The 27,891-nt window shown below is 48.7% G+C and overlaps 1 protein-coding gene across 1 annotated transcript in view; it reads left to right on the forward strand.

Annotated features, from left to right (window-relative positions):
- Positions 1-3,480: 3,480 nt before the first annotated feature.
- The window catches only part of XKR6 (XK related 6), a 128,697-nt gene continuing 104,286 nt past the window's right edge, over positions 3,481-27,891 (forward strand). The window contains exon 1 of the mRNA XM_072332072.1: positions 3,481-4,181. Coding sequence (XP_072188173.1) covers positions 3,481-4,181 — 701 coding nt within the window. The remainder of the gene's footprint in view (positions 4,182-27,891) is intronic.

Consider the following 27,891-nt stretch of genomic DNA (forward strand, 5'->3'; position numbering starts at 1 on the left):
TTTACTCTGCAGTATGACCCACCCCTGGCTGGACCACCAGAGCATGAACATATTCTTTAGTTCTAACATACTTCCAAGAAGGGGTAAAACACTGTGCCAGGGGAGGTTCAGGTTGGGTATTAGGAACAATTTCTTCTCCAACAGAGCAGTGATGCAGTGGCACAGCTGCCCAGGGAGCTATAGGAGTTCCCTTGGAGGTGTTCAGTCTGGAGACGTGGCACTGAGGGATATGGGCAGTGGGCATGGTGGGGGTGGGCTGGGGTCAGAATGGATGATCTTAGTGACCTTTATTCAACATTAATGACTCTATGACTCCAGGATAGAGTATGGAATTATAGAAGACAAACACTTGGTCCAGCTACGAGGACACACCACGTTCAGTTGGTCATTAACACACCATTATAGATAGCCACTGATAATCAGGATATTCACTTGACCAACATACCCACCCAGCTTTTAGTACTGCAGAGACCTCAACAGCGTGACAAAAGAAGCCGGAGTCTTCTCTGCCTCATGCATGAATAACAAAGCCACCTGCTATATTCCAACAGTGGATGCTTTATTGTTAGTGATGATGCATGAGGCAGAAATAATGCAGTTTGATTTTTAGAGACAATACCAAGTTGAGCTTGCAAGGCTGTCTGTTAGCCCACACTCGTTTGAGTTGGGAACTGAGCAAACAACACGGAAGTAATTGATGGAAACTAATGACACAATGAAATGTCATTTTTCTGACCTACTTTGCTTAAAGTAAATCCCCGTTAATTGTAATTACCTGGGCTGGTAACTGGGTACTCCACACCCACCAGATACTCAGCTGGATCCCCCCAGTTATTTAAATGAGGTAGTTCCAGATTTACACAACTCTGATTCTGGCTTATATACCTCTCTCTATATAGTGTTTGTTCCCCTGATCTGAATAAATGCCTGGAAGATGGAAGACCACTCAACTCAATTAGTGCATTGATTGAGACTAAATAAAAAAAGCCTTTAACCAACCAGCAAGAGAAGGGCACCATTCCACACCGTGCTTTGCTGGGCACTGCCGGAGCACCAAACGTGTCTCTTCTTTCTGGTGGCTCACTGCTGCTTCTGAAAAGCTGAACATGAAATGCAAGGATTAGACAGATCAGCTTTGACTGCTGCAAGAGAAAAAAACCCCTTGCTAAACATGTTTTATAAATACTTTCAGATCTGAGGGCCATCCAGAGTTTACTCAGACCTCTGGACACAAGCGCCTCCAGCATGATGGAGGGTCACCGCTGAGTTGGTCCCTTCCAACTCAAATGATACTGTGATTCTTTGGCTCTCTGTAAGGGCCAGTGCTGTAATCACACAGGGCTGCAGCCCGATGGAAGGGGCAGAGCACCCTTTCCATATCCTTAGCTGAAGCTTTGATCCAGCTGCGAGTACCAGGGACAGCAGTGGGGTTTGGGGTACTCTGAGCACAGCCGTGCTTCTGCTGTGGGATAAGTGGGTGAGCTGGAGCTGGAAGAACATCATGGGATGATCAGGAATTAAGATGTAAGCGGTGGAGATATCACTTCTGGCCACCCACAGAGTCATGTAGCCATGACTCATCGCCTGATGCAGGAAGGAGAGCAGCGTACCACGCATCGGAATGGACAAGATCTTTCCAAGGACAGATGATCCGGGCAGGAAAAATCTTTCAAGGTCTCTCATCCCAACTGTTTATTTATTTCTTTTCACACTGCCATGTCATTTCCTCTGTAAAACTGCAAAGCAATGTGTTAATGCCAACTACTTATGTTTTCACTCCGACTGGAAGGATCAGACGGTTTCCAGACTAGACGCACTCATGACCTGTTCCTACTCCTTCACCCTCCATGGATGGACACAGCTGGTCAAAACCTCACCGAGAGAACCAAAAGTTTAAGCAAAGCACATACAGGTCAACACAGGGAACACAGGGCAGAGCGTCCCGATTTCTCAGTGCAGCATCAAAGAGAAGAGCCATTTGAGGTAATGTGCACTTATCACCTCCTCAAAAATCACTTGGAAAGGCCAAACGTACCCTTTTCAGACAGCTCATTTAGTATATGCAAGCCCTCTTCCCCAAATTATTTCTGTTTTCGTTGCTGTTTCTGTTGTTTTATCCGCTCTAAGTGCACCTTTCCACCTTTCCCTTGCTTTATTTCACCAGTTCACAAGCCCTGAATCCATCTGCCACAACAACAACAAAAGTAATCAAACACAGGGAGGCAGAAGCAAGAGCAGGGCTGGAGCAGGAGTATGCTTATTGAATGGGAAACATAAAACAGGATGAGATGATAACCTACAGAGGACAGCACAAGACAGCAAAGAATGTGGATGAGATCAGTGAGTAAATGGGTTGAAAGGGAATCAAGAGAGGAAGGACAAGGAGTTGGCCTCCCCAGCAGGTCCCTGTCCAAAGCACAGGCCCGGAGAGCAGCTCAGCCCCAGACAAACCCCAAATCCTTTGTGGGGCCACCAAGAGGATCTGGCCAGTCTGCCCGGCCCACTAAGAATGGGGTGGGTGAGTTAAGGGTCTCCAAAGAGGGAGCTAGCAGAGGGGAGGATGGAAGATGGGGGAACCCGTGTGTTTATGAGGAGTCAGGAGGATGATGTGGAGGACTTGGGGGTCCTGGTGGACAAGAAATTGGACTGTGTGTGCTTGCAGCCTGGAAGGCCAACAGCAGAGGGGTGGCAGAGGGGCAGGAAGGGTATTATTCTGCTCTGCTCTGCCCTCCTGAGGCCCCATCTAGAGTACTGCGTCCAGGATTGGGGCTGCAGTACAAGAAGGATTGGGGGCTGCTGGAGCAGGGCTGAAGAGGGCCATAATGATGCTCAAAGGACGAAGAAAGGCTGAGGGAGCTGAGGGAGGACCTGACTGTGGCTTCTAGTATTTGAAGGGAGCTGATGAGCTGGAGGGGATCGACTTTTTGCACAGTCTGATGATAGGACAAGGAAGAATGACTTCAAGCTAAAAGAGATTTAGGTTAGATGTTAGGATGAAAAGCTGTACTCAGAGGGCAGTGATGCCCAGAGCTGTGGGTGCCCCATCCCTGGAGGTGCCCGAGGCCTGGGCAGCCTGGTGGGGGGCACCCATCCCACGGCAGGGGTTGGGGCTGGGTGGGTTTAAGGTCCCATCCGACCCAGCCGCTCCGTGACTCCGTGACTGTATGACAACGCACAGGAAGGTCCGGCCGAACACCGGGGTAGGGCGAGCTCAGCCCGGCGCGGGGACAGCCGAGCCCAGCCGCAGGCCCTTCAACGTCCCTCCGCCCGGCCCGGCGCTGCCCCTCTCGGTCGCTAGGCGGCCCGGTCCGCGCTGCGCGGCCTGGGAAGCGCCGCCCCCGGAAGCGGCGGGCGGGCGGCGGGCGGGTAGGCAGCAGGCGGGCGGGCGGCGGGTGGGGGGACGCCGGGAGCGGGGACGGGGGGGGCAGAGCGAGCGAGCGCGCCCGGCGAAGGGGCCGGAGACGCGGCGGCGGCGGCAAGATGGCGGCCAAGTCGGATGGCGGCGGCGGCGTGGGCTTCGCCCAGCTGCACAACCTGGACGAGGCGGCGGGCGTCTGCGGCGGCGTCGGGGCAGCGGCGGCGGAGGGCGCGGAGGAGCCGGGCGGCAGCAGCTCCTTGCACATCTGCCACTGCTGCAACACGTCGTCGTGCTACTGGGGCTGCCGGAGCGCCTGCCTGCGGAGCCTCTTCGGCCGGGCGGCCGCCGCCGCCGCCGCCGAGCCGCTGGCCCCGCGCCCCGCCGACGAGGGAGCGCCGCGGGCGCCGGAGGTCGGAGGGGCGGGAGAGCGGCCGTGGCTGGACTGCCTGTGGATCGTGCTGGCGCTGCTGGTGCTGCTGGGGGACGTGGGCACGGACCTGTGGCTGGCGCTGCACCACTACGGGCGGCGGGACTACGTCTGGTGCGGCCTGACGCTGGCCTTCGTGCTGCTGCCCTCGGTGCTGGTGCAGATCCTCAGCTTCCGCTGGTTCGTGCAGGACTACACGGGCGGAGGGCTGGGCGCCGTGCAGGGCCTCAGCAGCCGCGGGCCGCCCATGATGGGAGCCGCCGGGCGCCGGGGGGGACCCGGCGGGGTAGGAGGAGCCGCCGGCACCGCCACCCCCGGGGCGCAGCGCCTCTGCAGGATCTCCGTCTGGGTCTGGCAGTCCGTCATCCACCTGCTGCAGATGGGACAGGTCTGGAGGTAAGGGGATGCCGCGGGGGAACGGAGAGGGGGGTCCGACAGCTCGGGGTGCGGTGGGAGCGAGCGGGGATGTGGAGGAACGGGGCTCGGCGCTCAGTGCGGACGTGAGCCGATGGGGTCACTGTCAGCTCACGGCACAGAGCTGACGTGGGTGAGTGTCTCTTTGCCACCTCATGGTCCGGGGGGGGACGCGGGGCAGTGTCTGGTGACGGAATTGGGGTCGCCACCGCCTCGTGGTCCGAGGTGGATGTGCAGGAGTGGGGTTCAGCATCGCCTCGTGTCCAATAGGGATACGGGGTGGTGAGTTTACTGCCTCCTCGTGGTCCCGCATGGACGTGGGGGAGTGAGGTTTGGTGTCACCTCGTGTCCAGTGGGGACATGGAGTAAGGAGTTTACACCAGCATGAGGGTTGGTCACTGTCACTTTGTCAAGGTGGAAGAATGAGGATCAGTGTCACCTCGTGGTCCAGCCTGGAATTGGGTTGCTGTCCTTTGGCTGAAGCGAGGGTCACTGACCACACGCTGCCCATGATGGAGGTGGGTCCTCTCAGCATGGGGGCACTCGCTGTCCATGGGCTGTAATAGGGTTGCTGTCACCTCGTGGTTTGAGGTGGGTCAAGGTTGAGGTGGGGCTGAAGGGGTTGCTGGCTCCTGATGGTCCAAGGTGAATGTGGTCATTGTCACCTCGTGGTCTGAGGTTGACTTGGGTCATTGGCATCTCATGGTCCGAGGTGGAAGTGGTCAGTGCACCCCACATGAAAAAAGAGGAGAGATTTAGGGGTTCTTTCCCCTTAGCTTGAAGAGAGCCTGAAAGGGAAGAGAGATGCCCCTATAGTGATCTGTGAGGCTGAGGTGGGGGAAATGGGGGTCACTGCCACCTTATGGACCTGTGGGCACACAGGTTGGTGGACGTGGGTCAGTGCTCCTCAAGCTGGACGAGATGTGGGGGTCCTTCTTGTGCTGCTCAATGGCAGAGAAATTCCCATAAAATAATGCCTATGGGGCTGAGGTGGGGGACTGAAGTTTGCCATGGTCTCAACTGGACTTGGGTCATTGCCCCCCACAGGAGAGATTTGGGGTTATCCCTACTGGGCTGAGGAGAGGTTCTCCCATATAAGTGTGCGGGACTGAGGAGGCCATGGGGGTCACTGTCACCTCATGGACCTCACTGGGCAGGGCCAGCACTCTCCCCACCTAAAAGCAGGGGGAGATGAGGAGCCCACAGTACTGAAGGGAGAGAAATTTCCCCCCAAATTACTGTGTGGGGCTGTGGGGAGGGAGGGTGTGGAGGAGCTGCTGTTACCTTATGGCACCTGGGGGGATGTGAGTTTGTGCCCCCCATACGAATAGGGGGTGAAAGGGGTGCCTCAAGGATGGGGCCTTGTTGCCCCACGGGGATGGGGCAGGACCAGGGGATGGATTTGGGGCTGCTCATCCTTGCAGGTGCTCTGAGAGGTGATGCTAATTCCCCCCAGAGGTGACAGTGTGGATGTAGGCCCAGGGCTGGGGGTGACCCCCATGCCGGCATCACTGCAGAGGGAGGCCCTGCAGCCATGGGGAGGGCTGGCCCCAAGAGCTAGGGGGCAGTGAGGAAGCAGCCCTATGCAAAGAGGGAGCTGCTTTAGAGAGGCAGGGGGCAGATGGGGGGCAGGTCTCTGGCTGTGGGGTGGGCTGTTTCCAAAGGGATTGGTGACAAGCTGCTGTAGATGAGGGAGGGATGGAGGGTTGCATCTGTCCCCTGTGGTGGTGGGAAAGGAAGCAGCAGGGGAATGGGGGATGGATTTTGGGTTGGCAGTGTGAGACTGAAGGTCAGAGTCAGGGACTGCTGTCCTGGAGCAGCTCTTGAGGACAGGCCATGGGGTGGTCAGGGGATGGGGCTGAGATACGTCCCTGGGATCAATGGGAATGAAAGAGCGAGCGAGGAGCTGTCATCCCCCCAAAGAGATGGAAGGGGGAGGCAGGGAGGGATTCACCAGGATGAAAGCCTGTATGATACAAACGCTTCCAGAGAGAGACAGCATTTTTACGGAAAGAGGTGTTGTAAGGACAACTGTAAAGACCCGGCGTGGCCCTGCGTCCTCTAAGATCGCTCTGGAGGGGATATGGGTTAATAAGATGGAAGGAGAAGGAGATGTGGGTGATTGGGAGGCTGGAGCGAAGGCTCCGAGTGGTGGCACTGGGTCCTGCATGCAACCCCCCCCCACACACACATACATATAGGGAGAGGGTCGCAATGGGGCTGGTTGGGTTTGAGTGCTCTTAAAATTATTGATAGGCAGAAGGTGCTGGATTTATGAAGGAGGGGGAAGATGGCACTAAATGGTGAAGCCGGGAGGGTGAACAACCCTGCATCGGCATTTCCAACGTGAATCCACGGGGCCAAAAGAACCTGATGGATAGGTGGATGAACGATGGGAATTTTGCATTGGGATACGGATGAGAAGGAAAGGAAGAAGGTGATGATTGATGAGGAAGTATTTATTTATTTATTTCTTACATATATATATATATATATATATATATATATATATATATATATATTGGCCATCTGGATAGCGGAAAGGGTTAACCCTGCTGCCTAATGAAATCGGTGGAGAAGTGGCTGGAGTTAAGATGGAGACAGCATGCGGGAGCCTGGGGGAGGGCTGCGTGGGTGGAGGCAGGGGGGAGGGCCTTGACACCTCTTGTGAGGACACTCAGCTCTTGAGATAAAATGAATATATACATCAAAGATCTTTGTATTATTTCTTATGTCTTTCCGAGGGGGTGGAGGGGTTGGGAGCTGCGTGGGAAGGTTGTGTGTAATGTATACCTGGGAATGGAGCCCATGGCACCTCGCAGCACAACAGCACGTCCGTGGATTGCTTCTGCACCTTCAATGTCATTTGTGTAACGTTCCGACCACGTTGGTGCTCAGCTCCTGTTGGGGGTGGATTCTGTTTCCTTGCGGCCCGAGATGTGGATCTGGGGATGCTGGAGGGGTGGGTGTGCCGTGATGCCCGCGAGGGAAATAAATCAGGATGCAGCCCTTGCTCTGCTTTTTCCTAATGCTGATCCCATCAGCAAAAGCGTTTCTTGATGCAGATGCTTCTCTTGCAAGTTGGGTTTCTCCTCTCTCAGAGCCAGGAGAATTAAATGGCTGTTAGCGTGGTGCAAGCCTGCATGGGTACAGACAGCCCCGGTGCGCTCCGGTGAGCAGTGGGGAGGGGGATGCTGGAGCCTTGCAGAGGTGATGCCTATGGAGGGTGGTGTGTATGAAGGGGTGATTTATTTTGTCTCCGGAAGAATTGAGGCTCAAATAACACAGATTTTCCCTCACTCTGTGACTGCAGAGGAAAAATTCTTGGCTTGTGAGACAGTGCAGTGGTGGGGCTGCTGAGAGGGACTGGGAAGGAGCTCTGCAGCCCAAACCGTGTTAGGCGCAATGAAGGAGCGTGCTCTCCTGTTGATCACCCATCTCATATGGCTCCTGCTTTGCAGGGCACCCCGGCAACGTGGAGCTGCCTCTCAGTATCTGACCAGAGCAAGAATAACTTCATGCTGTCTGTAGGCTAGCCTCCACCAAGGCATCTTTTTTCCATTCCCACTGTAGCGATTGCAAACGCCGTTAAAATTAATCTTGAATGCGGTGATGGGACTAATAGTGGAAAGCGCTGTTTTAGCAGCGTTTGCCTGCAGCTAAATTGCTCCGTGCTGGTAAGAAGTTGATACGTGGGGACGGAGGAGGAAGACCTAGAACAATGTAAGTTCAGTGCATAATGCATCCAGCCTGGTTTCCTGCATGATAATGGATATGCGCTGCGACTGCATGGAGCGTAATCAGGGCTGTACGTTATGGAGAGGCTGTCGTAGCTGTTGCTCAGCAGCTGGAAGCGAAATAGCTGAGAATAGAGGGGGCAGGCTGGAGTTGTACAGCAATCCTGTTCCTGAATTGCCGAGGGCTTGCTTCTTGGTAGATGTTAGGTAATCTGGGTTTTACTTGCGGGGATAACACGGTTCCTGCAGGGACTTTTCTCCTGGATGTTGGAGACGCTCACCAATGAGCTGGATAAATCACATTCTTATGGCAGGGACTCAAACATACACCAGGCTCTTTTCTTTTTGTTTAGCAAGGTTATCTGTTGATCATTCATGATGGTGGGGCTGTAGTTAATTGTGGCTGTGTAATAAGGGAGGGTGGGGGTTTTGTCTTCCATTCATTTTGGTTCCCCTAATACAAGTGTGAGAGGTAACCAGGGGGTTGCTGAGGGGGATTGAGTGATGCTTGGAGTTTGTTGCATTTGTCTTTTGCTCAGCTGAGAACTTGGGGCTGTATTCATACTGCCTTCCTACGCCGACAGCTGGAAAGAAAGTACACTGTGAAAGTGTGCGTACAAACATATTTATATAGAGATTTTGTAAGGATGCTCGAAGCGCTGTGATCTTAAACTACATTCCCACCAATAAAGCTTGGGTACTGGGGGGTTTTTTACCTTTATACATCTGCAATTTTCACCTTTCATCACCATCCCTTAGACTGTCTCAAAGGCTAGAACAGTTCAGCTAGACTGCCAGAGAAGTGAAGGATGCCGGCTGGGCACACAACTCTGGCTGTTGTACTCCTGCCCTGTGAGCTGCGGAAGGGAGGCTTCTTGAGGAGCAGCAGTGCAGTGCTGTGGTTTGGCTGGAACTAGGCTGAAGGTTGGTGGGTCCTTTCAGCTTGCCAGGGCTTTTGCTTCATTAAAACCATTCGTCTCTGTGCAAAAATAGTTTTGACTTGGAGTTTTTATGTCTCGAGTGGTTGTGGAAGGTGTTATTTGTGACGATTGGGAGCGTGACTTGTGTATCTGTTGTACTTCTCCCCTGTAATAAATGGGTCAGTGGGTCACGGTTGCTGTCCTGGAGTACAAGGTTTCAAGTCTGACCTTTTGCAGTGCGAGGTGCTAGTAAAGAAAACATTATTGACTTCCATTGGATTATCAGAATGTGGACTTGGAGCTGAAATGAACGTCGATCAGCTGAAACTCTCATTGTCTGGTGACTGTCAGTAATGGTAAGATGCGTGACTTCAGTGCAATATATTTGGGTTTTGTTTTTAGAATTGATTGGAATACACATCTAGAAGAGAAACATTTTGCTAAGAAGGGGAAAAATAACCCACGCTGTAATTTGACATTAAAACACCATGTGTGTGTGTTTAAGTGAAGTTTAGGCAAAGACCCGACATCTTGTTTATTAGTGGAAAGACCAAATCTATGAGTTGTTCATCACTTGGCGTGCCCGGAGGTGGAAGGATGAATCAATGGGTTTAAAAGGAATATGTGATATTTAATGACTACGCAATGAGTAGGTTTCGGCTTTACCAAAATACTTTGCTCTGGGTTGAACTGTGAGTTGGATAGAAGCTACTTTAGGTAGTTTGGAAATGCAAGCAGCTACGATACCCAAAGATGTCTACCCAAGTCTGTTGAAGTGGGAGCCATTGACTTGTGAGATGAGAGGTGAAGTAGGTCCTAACAGCATCTCCTTGTCTTGGTTTGGGATGTTTGATTCCATAGAGCCTTTCTGTAAATTTACTGCCTGCCCTGGCACACTCAAATGTTTTTTTCAGCTTTTTCTGGTTAGCTTGTCTGGCAGCTAAGTTTTTCCCTTTAGCCAAGTTTTAACAGCTTGCCTTTATAGTATGGAGTTTTGTCAGCTTTTGACAAGTTGGCAGAGGGAAGGCGTTCTGGAACAGATGATAAATGTGTTCTGCTACAGAACCAGTCTGGGGTAGAACTATTTTTCCCCAGTGTAGTAGTTCTCCCTTCCAAAACCTTTACTTGTTCTGTCCCCATTTCTAGGAGTTTCCCACAGGATCTCCATAAATATTGGCTGTGGAGGGCTGGTTTGTTAGAACGTGCCAAAGATGCTGAATCTGAAGCATAGGGTGGGTAAGTTTGGGGAGTGGGTAATAACCATCATCATCGCTAAGAAGAGGCTTTCTCACTTGAGTGGGGTCTCCATTGGTTGCTGGGTGTTGGCAGGGCTCCATGTCTTGTTGAGTGCTTCCCACTAGAGGGGGTCAAACCACAGATGTTGAAGCAGATTTACTTCCCAGCCCCGGGAGGGCAGATTCCTCGAGGCCTCCCCTTTGGAGGAATGATGTGCTTCCCTGATGTGCTGGGAGCTTTCAATCCAGGCAGCTCAGTGCTGTGAGTGTGATTTGGAGCAGTGGATGGGCAAGGCTGGGAGGAGAAAGTAAAATTAAGTTCTCTGTTGGGCATAGGGATGCTGCTGAGGAAGAGCCAAAGGGCAACAAGGTGCTCTGCAGATAAGGGGGTTGTGCAATGTTGAGCACTTGGCACTTCTCTGTGGGGTTATATGGGGTCACAGAGATGTTTCAATGCACTATCACTCCTCATACCAGAACCAGCATAACGTTTCATAGAGTCATGGAACGACTTGGGTTGGAAAGCATCTCAGAGAACATCAAGTTCCAACCCCCTGCCATGGGCAGGACTGCCAACCACTAAAAGAGGCACTGGATCAGGCTGCCTACAGCTCTACCCAACCTGGCCTCGAGTACCTCCAGCAATGGGGCCTCATTGGCTTTCATGGTGAAGACATCAATGTTAAGTGTTTTGGAGAGACCATCTTCAGGAGCCTGAAAACAGTCCATGAAGACAGCTAGTAGGAGCTGGGTGACAGCCTGGTTTCCCAAAAGCTTAGGCCAGGATATCCCTTTTCCACTTTCTCAGGCTTCATGCTGAGCTAATGGCTAAGAGTGCCATTTTTTTTCCTGGTGTCCTCTGGTTTTATTTCTAACACCAGTGGCAATCTGAAAGCACTCTTCCTAATGGAGAGAAAGCAGGGTGCAAAGGGATAGAGGAAAGCCAGCTCACCCTTTTTTGGAATGTTAAAATGATAAGCTCTCTAATTTCCATCCTTCTAGAGACTTCCATTTTGCTTCTAGCTGAATTGAGCTGGTTTTATTCCTTGCAGTGGTTCTCCTCTCAGTACAAATGTAGGTTATTCAGGGAGCATTTCCTTTAATGAAAAGGATGTAGGAAGAACTGATGGTGATAAAGCATCTCTGTGGAGGAGAGCTGTTTCGCTGCCTTGAGACTGCAAGGAAAAGAAATTGGATGGCAAATGTATAATTTTCCTTGGGGAATGAAGGTGAGCCTGTGGAGAAGTTCGGATCCCTATGAGAACTTTTCCATTTTGCTTTATTTCCCTTGGATTCCGACTTGATTTTTAGCACCTCACTGTCTTGTTAAACCAGTGGCAGTGTAAGCCCGTGCCCTCACACCTGAAAGCTTTTATACAGAGGGAGCTATGAATCAGAGCAATGCTTTCTTTCAGCTAGAGGTGAAATTAAATCGTAATTGAACGTGCAAGGAAAAGATGTGACAAGTGCTGTAATTTCATTGATGCACCTCCTTCGGATATACTGGGATTCATGGTGGTCTGTGACTGCTTTAGGGCAAGGAGATGCTTTTCTAAGGCAGAACCCAAGCAAATGGGGAACAGCTTTCCTGGAGAGGGGAATATTCAGAAGCTTGTTGAGGAGGGTTAAGAATTGCTCTCTGTCTGTCCTTGGGTAGGATTAGCCCACGTGCTGAGTGCTCCATCTGAAGCCTGCATTTCCTGGGATGGCTGAGCTGTGTCTTTGCATTCCTCATCTTGGTGTAAGTGGCTGTGCAATTCCTTGAGGCTTCCTAGAAGCCTCATCTGAATGGGCAGCCCCAATGTGGCAAAATAAGATCTTGTCCGAGAAGGAAAACAAAGAAGAAGCAATCTTAAATCTGTCCCCAAAAGCATCCTGGGATCTGGAGAGTGTGCTTCTCCTCACATCTCCTTCCTTCTAAATCAGTGAGGGCTCAGGTTCGTCCATGAAATATTCACAGTATGTCCTTACGTGACTTCAGTGGCACAGAAGGTCTCTTGCAGAGCTGGCACTGCACCCAGACCTGTATTGAAGCCCAGCGCCTTTGTCATCAGGACCTCCTCTTCCTCTGCAGACTAAAGGAGTGCTGGATTTTCCCATCTTCGTTGAGTCAGGATGTGGATGTTTCTCTCCCTGCAGCTGGAAGGGCTATAGGTGAGCTGTTGAGCCCTGTCTATCCAATGACCTTGTTGCATGGATAGCCTCAGGAAGGAGCGTGATGCAAAGCTGGAGGTGAACCCTTAGATTTGGGAAGGAAGAAGGCTTTGTGCTTGTGTTTCTGTCTTGAACTTTGCTCCTGACTTGGTTCTTTCAGCTGCATCCCTTGCGGGGATGCCATCACAAGGAGGGCTTATTGCCTAAAGCAGGTGGTGAGGAGGATCCTGGTGAGTTTGCACCAGACTCCAGTGTCTGTGAAAATGGCCATTTCCAAAGTTTCTGTTGTGGTTTCATAGAATCATTGGAGCTGGACCCTGACCTTTAAAGGTCCCTTCCAACTCAATGGTTTAACCCTTTGTATGTGGTTCCCTCAGCTGAACAAGTAGACCTTTGCCATAGAAACGCACTGCCGGATATACTGAACACAGAAAGCAGCAGTGCAGCACCAGGAGTGGTTTTGAGTGTGGGATTGGAATTCATCCCAGTTATGTCTAAGCGAAGGGAAAAAAAAAAAAGAGCAACGGAGGCCGATGTTGTTGAAGTGAAAATTGTAAAGGGTGGTATAAGCAGAAGGCATTTAAATAATGTAAACAGTCTGGCATAGGAGGAAGAATGGGAGGCATTCCAGAAACAAAGGGAAAATAGTTTTTAAAACATGCCTAAAAATACACCAACTCTCGAATTCCAGAGATAATCTCAATTAGTGCTTTTCCAATATATCTTTACAACAGAATTGAAGGAGTTCACAAAAGATAATAGAGGCTGTGCGATACGAAGAAGTGATATTAATTTGTTTAATTAAAGGGATGAAGGGCTCCCGAAAATAGGATTCACTTATCTTCTGTCATAGGGAGGACTGGGGTTATATTCAGCAAACCGCAGCGTGCGGCATCATAGGAATGAAATGGTTTGGTCTTACATTACAAGGGGGGATGGTTTAAACTGAGACAGGGGAGGTTTAGGTTGGATCTTAGGAGGAAGTTTTTCATGCAGAGGGTGGTGACGCACTGGAACAGGTTGACCAAGGAGGCTGTGGATGCCCCATCCCTGCAGGCATTCAAGGCCAGGCTGGATGTGGCTCTGGGCAGCCTGGGCTGCTGGTTGGCGACCCTGCACATAGACAGGGGCTGGAACCAGATGCTCATTGCGGTCCTTTTCAACCCAGGCCATTCTATGATTCTGGGATTTCTGTTGGGATTGTGTTTGGTGTTTGGGCAGCAGCAACTGGACACATTTCACCTCTAAAAATACCAATTCAAGATGCCAGGGCTTTCAGCTGCGTGCAAGCACACTTTTAGTTATGCAACAGTCTTTATAGATCCATGTGTTTGTGTTCTTGTTGCTTTTCCCTTGGCTGGACGTGTCAGGGTTTATGTCTGGCCTCAGCTCTGCTTATCCATCCCTCGTTGTGGTGGGGAAGCATCTATTCCTTGCCATATTTTGAGGAGTGTTGGGGAAGACAGTGAGGATGAGGAGGGAGAGGAGACCCTCATGCACATCTAAATTAAATTAGCCCCCTGGATGTATATTAAAATGTTAAGTAGCACTAAGCTCTGTATCCCAGCTCAGCAATATTTCAAGGCACTTTATTGCATTAATGGAGGGATAAAATAGAACCTGCAATTACAGTAATTTTTTCTAATTGAATATTTTGCTTTATTCTTTCCCTTTCAAAGCATGACTGTAAGTACTAGCCTTCAGGAAGCTTTGGCAATATTTATACCTCCCCTTTCTGGCAAGGGATGTAAATACGCTTCTTGGGCCTCCCGTTTCTGTCCCTCATGGCTGGAGAGCTGAATGGCTCCGGAGAGAGGTGGGCTGGAGGCATCATCCTTGTACCATCTTGCTGTTACTTCTAGGAAATGCTGGTTTGCTGGTTGGTGGAGAGAGCAGCGTGGTGTTACGGCTTATGTGCTTTCAGTCACTGTATTGGGCTCGAGGTGAGTTTTCTCAGGTGTCTTTTTGATTCCACCAACACTGCTGCCAGTCTTTGGGAGGATGAGAACGTTGATTTCTGCTACCTAAGATGAGCTTGGGGAGGAGGAGAAGGAAAAGCACTTGCTGGATGTTGCTTGAGCAGCACTCAGGAGAGGTGAGGTGGGTTAGGAATTAGGAACATGTTTCTGACCATGCTTGTTGAGCACTCAGGTTGAAAGCTGTTGTAATGGCAATAGGGGTTAAAAGCTTGAGGGCAAGGTCTTCCCCTTGAGATCCCTTTGAGACTGGCGTGACAGGAGTGGGGACAACAGAAACAGGGATTTAAACTCAAATTGCTCATGAAACCAAGGAAGTGTCACTTCTGTTTTCAGAGTGGGTTTTCAGCATCAGCTTTTCGAATCTAAGTTCCTACCTCCAGCTCAAACCTCAAGCAGGCAGAAAAATTCAGCTAAATTAACATAATAATTACATCGTGTGCTCTCAGTGCTGGAATCTCTGGTTTAAAGAGAGATGTACTGATACTCCCCTCCATACGTATGTCTGGGATGGGATGCTATCAGTTTTATGCCGTTGCAATAGCTGTCTTCCCATCTAAAGGGGACTTTTGATCCAATAAACCGCTCATCTCGTGTAGTTGTCCTTTCATCTAGTGTGGGTGGTGCGTGATGGCTGATGGAAAGCATGGTGTTGTGCTTCATTTATGAATAGTAATTGGGAGTGGAAGTAATTTGGAACAACATGCATTGCTGAGTCTTGAAGCGCTGACTGTGGAAATGCCTCTGTTCCCTCCTTGTGGCCGTGAGCCTTCTTTTGGGGAAGATGCAAGCTGCTCTGGGGTGTGAGGTCACCACGTATAGGGTGTCACACTGATGTGTTGTATCAGCCTTAGAGTGTGAGACTGCTTTAGTGCTGGTTTTCCATTGCTTGGGTTCGTTGGGGGAAGCTTCAGTAGGGAACGTAGTGCACGCCAGTGCAGGCATCAGGGTATGATTTACTTATTTGCTGTGATCTGAATTTATTTATGACCTGTGTATGTGCTCCAGCAGTGAAGCCTAGATACTATCATTAGATCAGATTATAACTATCCCATTCAAGAGATTTAGCATAGAATCATCATAGAGTCATAGAATGGCCCAGGTTGAAAGGGACTTCAAGGATCACGAAGCTCCAACCCCCCTCCACAGGCAGGGCCACCAACCTCCACATTTAATACCAGCCCAGGCAGCTCAGGGCCCCATCCAACTTGGCCTTGAACACCTCCAGGGACAGGAGGTGTTTATATTCAGTGGGTCACTTTTGTGTTAGCGCATAAGGATGACACCCAGCTGAGTGCTGGAGGAAGGAGGAGTACCGTGTTGTGTCCTTCAGCAGGGACCTGGATATTTGTGTCCCCATGAAGCCTTAGCCATGAAGCTCAGGCCTTGCTGGGATAGGCACAGAGCCAGAGATCCATACTTAGGGGGTCATCTGCCTTCACCCAGGCATGGCTGAACCTCATTTGTGAACCAGCACACTCTTTGCTTTTCGGTTGCGTGCTTTAGATCTGGAATAATAAAGCATCAAAGCAAACTCTACTTTTTGTGGGCACAGAAAAAATCAGGATGCTCAGTAGGACTTCGGGAAGTAATAAATTTGTTCTATATTTAATCCGGTATTTATCGCAGTGTCAGTATGAGACCACTTCATTTTACTACTTTAGCTGCATCTAAGAATAATAGAATACTTGAAATATCGAGAAAGTGGCTAATACCTGGTGGTAGCTGATAGGATCCTGCTTTAATGGTTATTGATTGGTTTCTACAGGCTCCCGCTAATATCACGGCTCAGATGCTGCGTGGTGGGAGTTAAAAATGTATCCGTTGTTTAGGATTAAAAGTAATTGTAGATATCCAACTTAATCATCTTTCGGTAGCCGAGTACAGCCAGGACTTCAGATGTTATTTGCAGTTTTGCAGAAGTTATGGATGAGTTTTATTGCATTAATGAAGGGCTGTGCTGGGAGTTTTATGGTGTAAAAACCTTGGAGTCTGTGAGTTCAAATGTCCTGGTGTGTTCCCTCGGCTTCTTTGGTTGGGATGCAAGCACCAGAAATCCGCTTTGCTGTCAGCACAAATGAAGCCTGTCAGTCAAGTCTTACTGCTCAGCCCGCTCTGCTGGTGCCCCATATTCCACAACGGAGCCCACAGAGGTGGTCAGGAGAACCAAGGCTCACATGAAGCATTGCTTTTACCATTGAGAGACCATGCTGGGGTAACCCAGCATTTACCTGGATAATCCCTCAATCGGTGCGCTTCTAAACATCACCTCAATTGTTGCTTTATTGCTGCATACGCAAGGAGTGTTTTTGTTTTACCACTCGGAAGTTTAATAATTCCATTTATAAGAGCAGGTTTTGTGGCATGGCTTGTTGCACAACTGGAGCTTTGTTATAAGCTCTCATTATTTTTCCTCATTGTGATCAAGCTCTGCCTGCAACGAGCCACTGAATTTACTGTTTAAACATGCAGATCTCCTGTAATTCCCTACTGCTCCTCTCACCGGGAACTCAGAAATCACAGCCTTTTTTGTTTTTAGCAGTAATGGCAAATTATTTCTGACCCTTCTGTTTCTCTTGTTGGCGTTGTGTGCTCAGAGAGAAAAGCCCTCCTATAGAACTGTTAGGAGCCGTGTAACCAGAGCGCTGGGAATCCAGGGTGTAAGTTTAATTTCTGATGCTGTACTGAGTCCTCTGCCTGCAGCTGGATTATTTTCCCTGCTCTTACAGGGGATTAGAGGATTTGTAAACCGGTGCTCCTAACACAGGTACCTAAAAAGCTGGGAATGTCGCATCTGTCTGTGAAAGGATTGCTCTTAATGTGCTGAAGGTAAAGGAATGTGCTAAAGTGGATCTGTTGTGTTCGGTTTCTGAAGGTTTTCTACTTGTCAAGGCACCGTGGGAATGTTTTGGGGGAAATGGAAGGGGTCCTTTACACAGGCATTGTGGGATTTGTGTTAGCGGGCATGGTGTGGGCTGGCGATTGGACTCAGTGATCTTAGTGGTCTCTTCCAACCTTAAGGATTCTCTGAGATTTCTGTTTTGTAGGGGAGCTGCTGGATTGTTTTGCCTAGGAATTGCTGAATAGCAGCGTACCAATTGGAAGTACCATGTTCCACACCAGATGTTGGGGCCATTTGGAAGGCAATACGGGTCTCAAGGAGCTGGACTGTAACCAGGGGCAGTGCTTCTAATTGGGATCTGGTGCTAGACTATTGTGTTCTGCCTTAAGTTTATTGCTCATGAGAGAGAAGAGCCCTCTACTTGCTTGCTTGGTGGTCTTCAGAAAAGAATTAAGATGCATATGTTCAGGTTGGATATTTTCTGTTTACAAGGGTGGACAGTGATAGGAAAAGTAGAATGGTTTGAAACTGGGGAGGTTGAGATTGGATCTTAGGACGGAGTTCTTCACCCAGAGGGTGGTTTGCACTGGAACAGGTTGCCCAAGGAGGCTGTGGATGCCCCATCCCTGCAGGCATTCAAGGCCAGGCTGGATGTGGCTCTGGGCAGCCTGGGCTGCTGGTTGGTGACCCTGCACATAGCAGGGGGTTGGCACTGGGTGATCACTGCAGTCCTTTTCAACCCAGGCCATTCTATGATTTTACATAGCATCGACCGTTGCAATCAGCTAAAAGGTCTGTGCCTTGGTAACACTTTCAATGGATATAGTATGAATTGGTTATATGAATTAACTGAAGACTTAAGCTTCATTAAGCTCCCATTATTGCTGCGTTTGTATTCTGTGTGTCCTACATCCTCAGTGAAAACATCTGCAAGTCACTCAAATTGAAGTCTACATTCTAAGGGGCAACTTCACCATCGTAAAACAGAGCATTTTTACCAGTGAGGTTTATACAGAAGCCACTTTCAAAGAATTTTTTCTTCCAATCACTTTTTGAAGGATCAGCATCTCAATAGCATGCTTAATGTGTGTTAACTCTACCTGCATGCTTGGATTGGTCTGCCCTATCTGTCACGAGCTCCAGTATCAGCAGAGTCCTCACTTGGGCTTCTTCTGTTTTCTGCTCTTTCCCCTGGTGGGAGTAGATTTGGGTTTGGCCTTGAACACTTCCAGGCATAGACGGGGCATCCACAACCTCTCTGAGCAGCCTGTTCCAGCACCTCACCACTCTCATAGTAAAGAGCATTGTATCCTCTGCTGTGGCTCCATCCAGCCTTTGAAGTTTCAAGTTTTTGGGGCTCAGGTACTTCCTCCTGTAGCTCCATCAATGCTCAGAGCCCATCCAGCCTGACCTTGGCTGTCTGCAGGGATGGGGCACCACCACCTCTCTGGGCAACCTGTGCCGGTGCCTCACCACCATTACTGCAAGGGTGGTTCTACAGCTGCTAGATCTTGAAAAATAGAAGAGGTGGAGAAGCCAACTTGGTGATTTAAGGAAAGGCATTCACTGCAAGAGAGGTTGTTTGGGGTCGTTTTCCTTCCAATGGTGAAGAAATAACTGAGAACAGAGCAGCAAAAGCAAAGGTTCATAATAGAAATGCAACTTAAAAGCCTGACAAATTAAGACTGGTTTTACTGGAAGCACTGTTATACGGTATATTAGACCTCAAGGAAGCGTGTTTTTAGGAGCTGAGAATGACCACGAGAATATGCCATCCCAAACATAAAATTTCCCCATGCCTCCTTTGCTCAAGGATTTTAATGATAACGCAGAGGTGACTTTATTTGCCCATTAAAAGATACATATTACTCTTCCTAATCATATGAGTAGAATTAGAAGCAGACATCTCTGCTCTAAATTAGGCTGCTTACCCAGCTCTGTGGAGCTGCTGTTATTTCCCTTGGTACGCAGTTTACCACCCCGTAACCACGTGGAGCACATTAAATGGGGTTGGTGCACAGGTGTGCAGTCAGATCCATCGCAGACCTCTGGATGCAACGTCTGCTTCTGTCAGTTTATGATCTTGTGCTTTTGTTCCTGCAGGAGTTCTGTTATCTGCTAAGATCGCATTGCTTTGGGTCAGACCAGCAGGTTGCCTCAATGGAGCCACTTGCTGACTGGGCCTTCTTGACTTGGAGTGGGGTTTTCTTGCACCACAGTGGCTTTGATGGAGGCTGTTCCTGGGGCATCCTGCATCTGTTCAGTCTGCTTTTGTGAACTGGAGAAATAACTCCGTGTCCTGAATGGGTCAGAGCTGTGGGTGACAGGCATAACTAGCTATTGTACAGCGCTGCCTCTGATCTATAGTGAGCGTCCGAGTTAAAGGCAGAACAGCAAAGAAGCATCAACGTCTGGTGCTTTTAGTGCAGTTCCCGTTTGAGCATAAAATACCTTTTTAATTTTCTTAAACCCTACCGGTTGTTGCAAACAGTTCACAGTGCTTGAAAGCACATTGAACTGTGTACTCCTCCACAATGGCATCGTTTCTGTGGGCTCGAAAACTTGTTTTTCTGCAGAAACTGAGAATGGGGTAACCAGAGTTGTTTTTGTTTTGCTGATGTTCACGTGTGCGATGGGGATCACTTGAGCGTTAGATTTATTAAGCTCCCCTGGAAGAGCTGAAATCAGCAGGGTGAGTTTCTGCCCCCTGCAGAGGCAGGAGGTACCTATGCATGAAACACCGTTTCCCAGATTAATTCTAATTTTCAGTGGAGCATGATAGTGAATATGAGAAGCTCGGTTTTACAGCTTTTCTGCATTGTAGACATGGAGGATCAAGTTCCATCTTGACGGCAACTCCAGTAAATCAACAGAATTATGTCAGCTGAGGGTTTGATGCACACTGAAAGGACATGCAGACCATTGCAGGAGCTGGAAGCCTGCAGCACCCCTCAGGACCGGGTAGCATGTCCCACCTGAGATACCTGTGCTGATGAATGGGATCTGGGATGATTTGATGCACACATTTATTGGCATAAATGGAACGCCTTCGGCTGCGGAGGCGTTCTCATCCGAGTCATTAAGCTGTGGTTTCTCTAGCTTTTCTGCTTTTCTTTTTTTTTTCTCACATTCACAGTATTTGCCACGGGGTCTAGTGAGAATTGGGTCCCCACTGGTTTTGCTGCAGCAGGTTGTGATCCTGGCTGCAAGAGGTACGGCTCAATTTGAAGAAAAATTCAGGGTAAGCAGTGAGAGGGGAGCGTTGGCGTTACAAGAAGATAGATTGTTGGCTATAGACATTCCGGGAGCCTACCAAGTCATGTAACAGCTAATCTTGGAGGTGATAGCAGTGTTAAGAAGAAAAGCACATTTGTGATTTCAGCTTCTGGATGGTGCGGTTTGACTCATGCTTTGGAGCGGTCGGGGTTTGTGAATGAATTGAGGAATAGCATTGCTTTAACCAGTGGCAGAATTAAATCCTGTGTGGGGTTCTGAATTCATAAGAGCTGCAACCAAAGGGAAAAAGCAATTGAACTGAGCTTCTGGTGAGCTTTCCGTGATCCTGCATGGTATGAAGGAAAGCTCCATGTAGCACCATCCTGTTCATACTCTGCAGGCAGTATCGCTTTCCTTTAGCAATGCTATCTTACCTCTGAACAGAGACTGACCTGTAGGACTTTTTGTTGAGATTTACCCAGTATGTGAACTTTTGATGTCTCTTCTCATATCCCCCCTTCTTGTTTTGAGTTGGTTTGGGTTTTTTTTGCATTATATATTACAGGTCTAAGCATCTTTCTCCAGTGCTTGCTGTATTATTGCTGCTTTGGATGCACGTTTGCAGTGAACACAACCTTCCCAGAGCTTTGAGGAGCACACCTGGCCCTGCTACTCAGCCCACAGCTGCTAGTTCACCTCTGGCTGAGCACTGAGCAGGGTTTGAGCCCACAGAGGCTCTGTATCCCCAGCAGGGCTTTAGGCCACAGACCTCGTGTTCTCCGGGATATGAGCAGAGTGTAGTATTGATTATAATGCTTACTGTAGTTATTTATTACGTTCATTAGCAGGGATGAGATGAGAGACCATCTTACTGTATTAAGTTGTCCCAGAGACACCTAGATAGTAAATAATAAATAAACAATCGAAGATCGAGTGAGGCTGGTAGAAAGCCGGGACAGTCAATGTAAGAATCCAGCAGACGGCCTTTTTAAATTAATAATGTGCACATTCAGTGTGGTTATTACTTTCAGTAGCTGGCAATACTGCTATAAGAGACCCAAATGGCTGGAGATGTATGTGAATTGGTCAGAGGATGGAGCACCACTCCTTGCAAAGAAAGGTAGAGGGAGCTGTGGGTGCCCCATCCCTGGAGGTGCCCAAAACCATGGATGGGCCTCGAGCAGCATGAGCTGGTGGAGGCACCCATCCCATGGCAGGGTGTAGGACTGGGTGAGCCTAAAGGTCCCTTCCAACCCAACCTTTCTGTCATTCTTTGATCGTATGATCGAGCTAAGCTAGGTATGTGTTGAGATTTTCTTCTCTGTCCATGGTACTGTGGCTGTGGATAGATGGATGTCTCCTCAGGATTTCACCCAGGGATAAAACTCGCAGAACTGCTGTTTTTGCTGTGAACGTGAGCTTTAAACAAAATAAACCTCCAGCTGAAATGATTAATGTCTCTGGAGTGGTGATCTGTTGGAAACAGAGGAGGATGTACGAACCAGAACAGGTTTTATGCTGGGTATTTCCTTTAGCTCCTCATTTAATTTCCTTCTAGTTTGCCACCAGATAAACCTTTTGTTATTGCAAGAGATGAATGACTGTGAGCAGTTATAAGACTGCTTCCTTTTCTGGGTTTTCTGACTCTCATGGACATTTACCCAACCTTCAGCTTTCATAGAACATTAAGGTTGGAAAAGACCACTGAGATGATCTATTTCCAACCCCAGCCTGTCCCCACCATTCCCACTGGCTGTGTCCCTCAGTGCCACATCTAGTGTTTCCGTGAACATCTCCGTAGATGGAACTATATGAAACTAGACCAATCCAAGGCCCAATGTTGCAGCTGTGGTGCCCTATTTCACAATAATATCATAGAATCATAGAATTACCCAGGTTGGAAAAGACCTTGAAGATCATCAAGTCCAACCGCAGCCTAACCAGTACCCTAACTCTAAAAACCCTCTGCTAAATCATATCCCTGAGCACCACATCCAAACGGCTCTTAAACACATCCAGGGATGGCGATTCAACCACCTCCCTGGGGAGCCTATTCCAGTACCTAACCACCCTTTCGGTAAAGAGATTCTTCCTAATATCCAACCTGAACTTGCCCTGGCGCAACTTGAGGCCATTTCCCCTTGTCCTGTCACATGTCACTAGTGAGAAGAGACCTGCCCCACTCTCACTGTAAGAACCTTTCAGGTACTGGCAGACGACAATAAGGTCTCCCCTCAGTCTCCTCTTCCTCTGACTAAACAGCCCCAGCTTCCTTAGCCTCTCCTCGTAGGGCTGATTCTCCAAGCCCTTCACGAGCCTCGTTGCCCTTCTCTGGACCTGCTCCAGTACTTCCATATCAATATCTTACAATTTGGCCAAAATTACCTCAGGAGGAGGTGAGCGACAGAACAGGCTGCACAGAGAGGTTATGGATGTCCCTTGAGGCCAGGTTGGATGGGGCCCTGGGCAGCCTGAGCTGGTATTAAATGTGGAGGTTGGTGGACCTGCCTGTGGCATGAGGGTTGGAGCTTCATGATCCTTGAGGTCTCTTCCAACCCAACCATTCTCTGATTCTGTGATTCTGCGACTGACAGCAGCTGAATTGAAGAAGTGGCCAAACTGTATTGCCTTCATGCTTTACGTTAAGCAGCCATGCCTCGTGAACGAACCCATTCAGCTCTGTTGGCGATGGAAACCACTGGAGATGTGTTTAGAGCAATAAGCCATGTAGCTGCACTTGTATTTTTGTTTTAAGTCCTGTTTGTGTAAGGCTGTTAATTTACACAGGGCTTTACAAACACAGATAAGACTTTCTTCCTCTGCCCAGGGAACTCATTCTTAGGGGCTCAGGCTTTCCAAATGAGTGCTTAGGTGGTAGGACATCCCTGGGCTTCGTTGTGTACCTGTGTATTTGTGTACCGTCTGTGAGTGGTTCTTGCATCAGAGCCTGTTCTGTGTATTATAGAATCATAGGGTGGCCTGGGTTGAAAAGGACCATGATGACCATCTAGTTTCAAACCCCCCTGCTATGTGCAGGGTCACCAACCAGCCCAGAGCCACATCCAGCCTGGCCTTGAATGCCTGCAGGGATGGGGCATCCACAGCCTCCTTGGGCAACCTGTTCCAGTGCGTCACCACCCTCTGGGTGAAAAACTTTCTCCTGTGCTTGGATACCAACTGTAGTTTTGGTGTGGTCTCCTACTTGTTCTTGTGAGGTTTTCCTCTTGCTTCTGACCACAGTATTGAAACCTTCAGCTGAGCTGAGAAGCCCAGAGTGTTTCCTGCAGGAGCCTGTTATGTCCCTATGGTGCCAAATGGGTCAAACTCCCAATGTGGTGTGGCAAACAGTGGAGCTGGCAGGAGAAGGAATAAATCAGGGACCATGTGAGGGTTAGGGGAGATGATCGTTTACCAGCATTCATGTGCAAAAAGCGGCGTCTAGACATCCAAACACTGCTAATAGCCTTTGATTAACCATTTTTGTTTTGTTCTTGCTCAGTGTGTTAATCACTGTGATTGAAATGCTTAGCCACCATGGAGATAGACGTTGTATAATTTAGTAAGTAAGCAAATCCAAACAGATGGGACAGGGAAAAATTAGTGTCTCTGGCAGGGCCAGCCTTAGTCAAGGTGGGACCAGGGAAGATTTAGGGGAGACCCTAAATCTATGCTTCAGGGACCTCGGGGTGCTGCAGACCTGGGGAAGAAGGGCTGATCTGATTCAAAACTGGACCTCTGCTAACTGGTTGTTTTCCTTTTTTATAGCAATAGCACAGGAGTGTCATGGATGCTCAGCCCCTCCACCACCTCATGTGTGTGGATACCTTCCTTCTTTGGGAGGACAGCTTGAATTTAAGCTATCAAGCTTAGGGCTATGTCCTCAACTAATGTCTTTCTTCAAGGAAGAAGGAGAGCTGGAAAGGGTAGGGGAGACACCTCGCCATACTAAAAGATCCAGAGCTTTGATAGGTGTCACAATGCATCTAAATCAGCACCAGAGCTTTCTCTATGGCTGGCTGAAAGAAAGACAGAATGACCTAAAGCAGGGAATGTCTGTGGAGGTCACAGTGAGCCCCATTAGCAGCCCTTTGTCTTCTTCCTTCTGTTTAATCTGGTTTGCTCTGGAGCTCGTTTTCTGGGAGAACTGATAAAAACTGAGTAGTTTTGGTGACAACAGGTTTCTGCCTATTATGTTCTAGGATCTGTAGCTAGGATTTCCAATTTCTTTTCTAATCAAAAGACTTCCTAAACCTTTCAGGATTGCTCTCCTGGGATGAGTGCATTCAAAGAAATGGAAGCCTTTTGTTTCTGCTGGTGTCTTTCTCTTCAAAGTTAGCTGAAACGGACCTGCTCCTGTTCTTGCTGGTGCTGGTGAGCCTGAGCATGTCAGGGCTGAATGGACCCAGAACACAGCTGCTATTCCTTTACCACTTGCTCCAGCCCAGCCCTCCGTACTCCTTTGTATATTGTGTTAAAAGCTGGAAGTTTTGCAGTACCTCACTTGAATCAGACTGACTTTAGTCTGTAGCGGTACTGGATCACTGCAGTGATCCTCTGTGTTCCTTTTTAGGTTGATTTGTTCTTTTTTTCCTTTTCCTATCCCAGAGGGATTTTTATGGACAATGCAGCAGCATGGCTGATGGGCAGCAGGTTCTGGGACATGAGAGGAATGAATCATAGAATCACAGAATCATTTGAGTTGGAAGGGGACCCTTCAAGGCCATCTGTCCCACTGCCTGCACTGAACAGGGACACCCACAGCTCCATCGGTGCTCAGAGCCCATCCAGCCTGACCTTGGCTGTCTGCAGGGATGGGGCACCACCACCTCTCTGGGCAGCCTGTGCCACTGCCTCACCACCATTATTGTAAGAAGTCTTTTCCTTATGTCCAATCTAAATCTCTGCTCTTTTAGTTTGAAACCACTGTGAGTTGGTGGAAGCGTTGTACAGGGCTGCCGACGGATGCTGGCATCCAGCAGTCAGCAGCAATGGCTGCAAAGCCTCATCACAGGCAGCAATGTGGGCTGCAGCTGAGCAGGTTTTCAGGCAGAAATCACATGCTCAGTGAACTCAGAGGGTACGTTCCTGGCTCCTGGTACTTGTCTCTGACCCTAGGCAATACTCCAGCTCATTTAAAAGTCACTCCTCTGCTTGTTTGGCTTTTTTTTTCTTCCTTTCTCCATCCGCTTGCTGTTGTGTTTTCCCTCCTGTCCTTATATGAACCATCTTTTTTCTTCATCTTCCTGATTCCTTGCTTAGCTTGACTAATCACAGCAATTTTCAAGCCTTGAGCTCGTGTCTCCTTTGTTACGCCCAGTCCTCCTTCCCTGCTTTCATCCCTTGTTTTGTTTTCAAGGGGAGGTGTGTACCTGTAATGCAGGAATGCATAAACAGAGCGAAATAAAAACGGGATGTTTCTTTTCAACCTGAAATATATATCTGGAGACCTAAGACCCGCCGCTTTTATACCTTAACAAGGTAGGTTCGTTCAGTGCTCTTCGAAGGCCATTGAGGCGTTGAGTATGTAGCTGAGTGTGTTAAGCTGCGCAGTGACCACGATTCCAAGTGCACTGCAAATATTTTATTTGCAGCGTGTGAAGGTTTTCAGAAACTGCTGTATTGTTATTGCCGGGAAAATGCTGACATATATTTTATGTAACACATCAGATGTGATACAGACTCACTTTGCAGAACTGAGTAGCATTGCTACGGCCAATTGTTCGACACAGCATTTTGCTGCGTTTTCTGACATGCTTAATAAAGATATTCTCATGATTCTAGATTCAGCCTGAATGCCATTAACTGCCGGCTTTCTGAGAAAGCAGGAACGCGGCTCGTAATGCCAGACTCTGCAGGTTTTGTTCAGCAGCCATTAGATGTGACTTCAGAGCTTCTAAAATCATCAGCACCTTCGGCAGCTGGTCTAACCTGGGCTGCTGCTTTCTGTCCATTGGTGTTGTGCAAATTGACTTCGCCCATCAATTGGGGAGAGGCAGAGCTGGGGGGCGCTTTGCTGGGGAGTGGGATGGGGACAGTTGAATATTCTGGCACAGAGGAGACCTGGCAGAGAATATAAGGAGACTGTCTGCTGTCAGCTTTTGTTAGGGTCCCTGTGATATCCATGTGTTGCCTTGGCAGAGTCCTGAGCCCACAAATGTGTGTATCTTGAAGCCAGAACATGAAATAGTTCTCTAAGTAGAATGGGAGTCGGCACAGCGTGTCTTGTTGGAACTGGTTTAGCTTGGAATTAATGTATTTTCACTTACAGTCCTCTGGAGTGGGTATGTGTTGGGGGGAGGAAAGCAGGAAAGCTGCAGTGATGTTTTGGGGTTGTATTCGGTCTTGGATGTGGTATGTGGAGCTGGTGAGAGCTGATGGGAACTCAGTGCCCTCATCTAGGTAGATTACATCAGCAGACTTTCCCTCATCCACCCAGCTGCTCACTGTGGAATTTGACAAATTTCAATCCAATTTTTCAGTGTACATTTTGAAGACATTGTGAAAGAGGAGAAAAAGAACCTGTTACAGTCCCCATGAGGCAAAGCTGCCATGCGTTGTGTGTCAAAGGGTCCATGAGTGAGTCCAGCAGGAGCTCCATCACATCGCTTGCTCATAGACCCACTCAACTTGGAGAAACATTCCTCTTCCATGAGTATGTATTTGGCAGGAGTGATGCTGTCACCCAAGGTTGGGATTCTGGTTGTCCTGCTGGTACCATTCCCAGCTCAGCACCCAAAGCCTTGCAGAGCACAGCACTACGGCAGGGTGTGTGACACATCCAGACATGCTTTGAGGGTAGATGCAAGCTCTGTTTGTTGGCCTGGTTACGGAGATTTTCTTCGATTGTGTTGGTTTAACTCAGTAGGAGGTTATTTGAGAAGGAAATGAAAGGCTCAACGTACAGTGAATGCTGAAGGGGTATTAAGAAATACCAGTTTTAGAGTTTTTTAGTCTCTGATTCTTTTGCTGCCTCTTCAGCCAACCTGGTTTTGTGCAGGGTAGGTGTAAGCTTGTAAGCAGAGGTGAGTGCAAGGATGCCTTTAGGAGCAGGAGACTCCCTGCTCAAGTGAAGGAGTATTAATGTGCAGCCTCCCCCCACCAACCTGAACCTGTCACAGGATGAGAAAGCAAAGTGTCATCTTTAAGAAACTCTTTTTACAACTTTAATTCCATCGCTGGGAATTCTGAACAATTTTGAGTTCATTTTCCCGTTGCAAAAAAAAAAAAAAAGGAGCATTTAAATGGAAAAATTGATTATATGAACGGATGAGTCTAAGCACTACAGAAAAAGAGGGCAAGATTGGCTGCCCTAAAATCAAAACTTTCCTAACCATTACAAGTGATCATGTCAATTATTTCAGAGGTCTGGTAGCAGTAAGGTAATGAGAGGGAGATTTGATTGCTGAAGCAAATGTAATTTACGCAGCATTAAGATCTGGCCAAAACTGTGTTCTGAGGCAGTGGATTGCATTCTTATTAGATGACTGTGGTTTTTCCTGTTTTGCTGTAGATGCACTGACTTATTGCTATTCAAGCCAACTAGTCAGGAGTACAATAATATCCCACCTACTGCTCTCTGATATGTAATTTCCATCCAACTTACAACAAAATG

This window comes from Excalfactoria chinensis, chromosome 3 (genome assembly GCF_039878825.1).
Source record: "Excalfactoria chinensis isolate bCotChi1 chromosome 3, bCotChi1.hap2, whole genome shotgun sequence".
Classification (NCBI taxonomy): Eukaryota; Metazoa; Chordata; class Aves; order Galliformes; family Phasianidae; genus Excalfactoria; species Excalfactoria chinensis.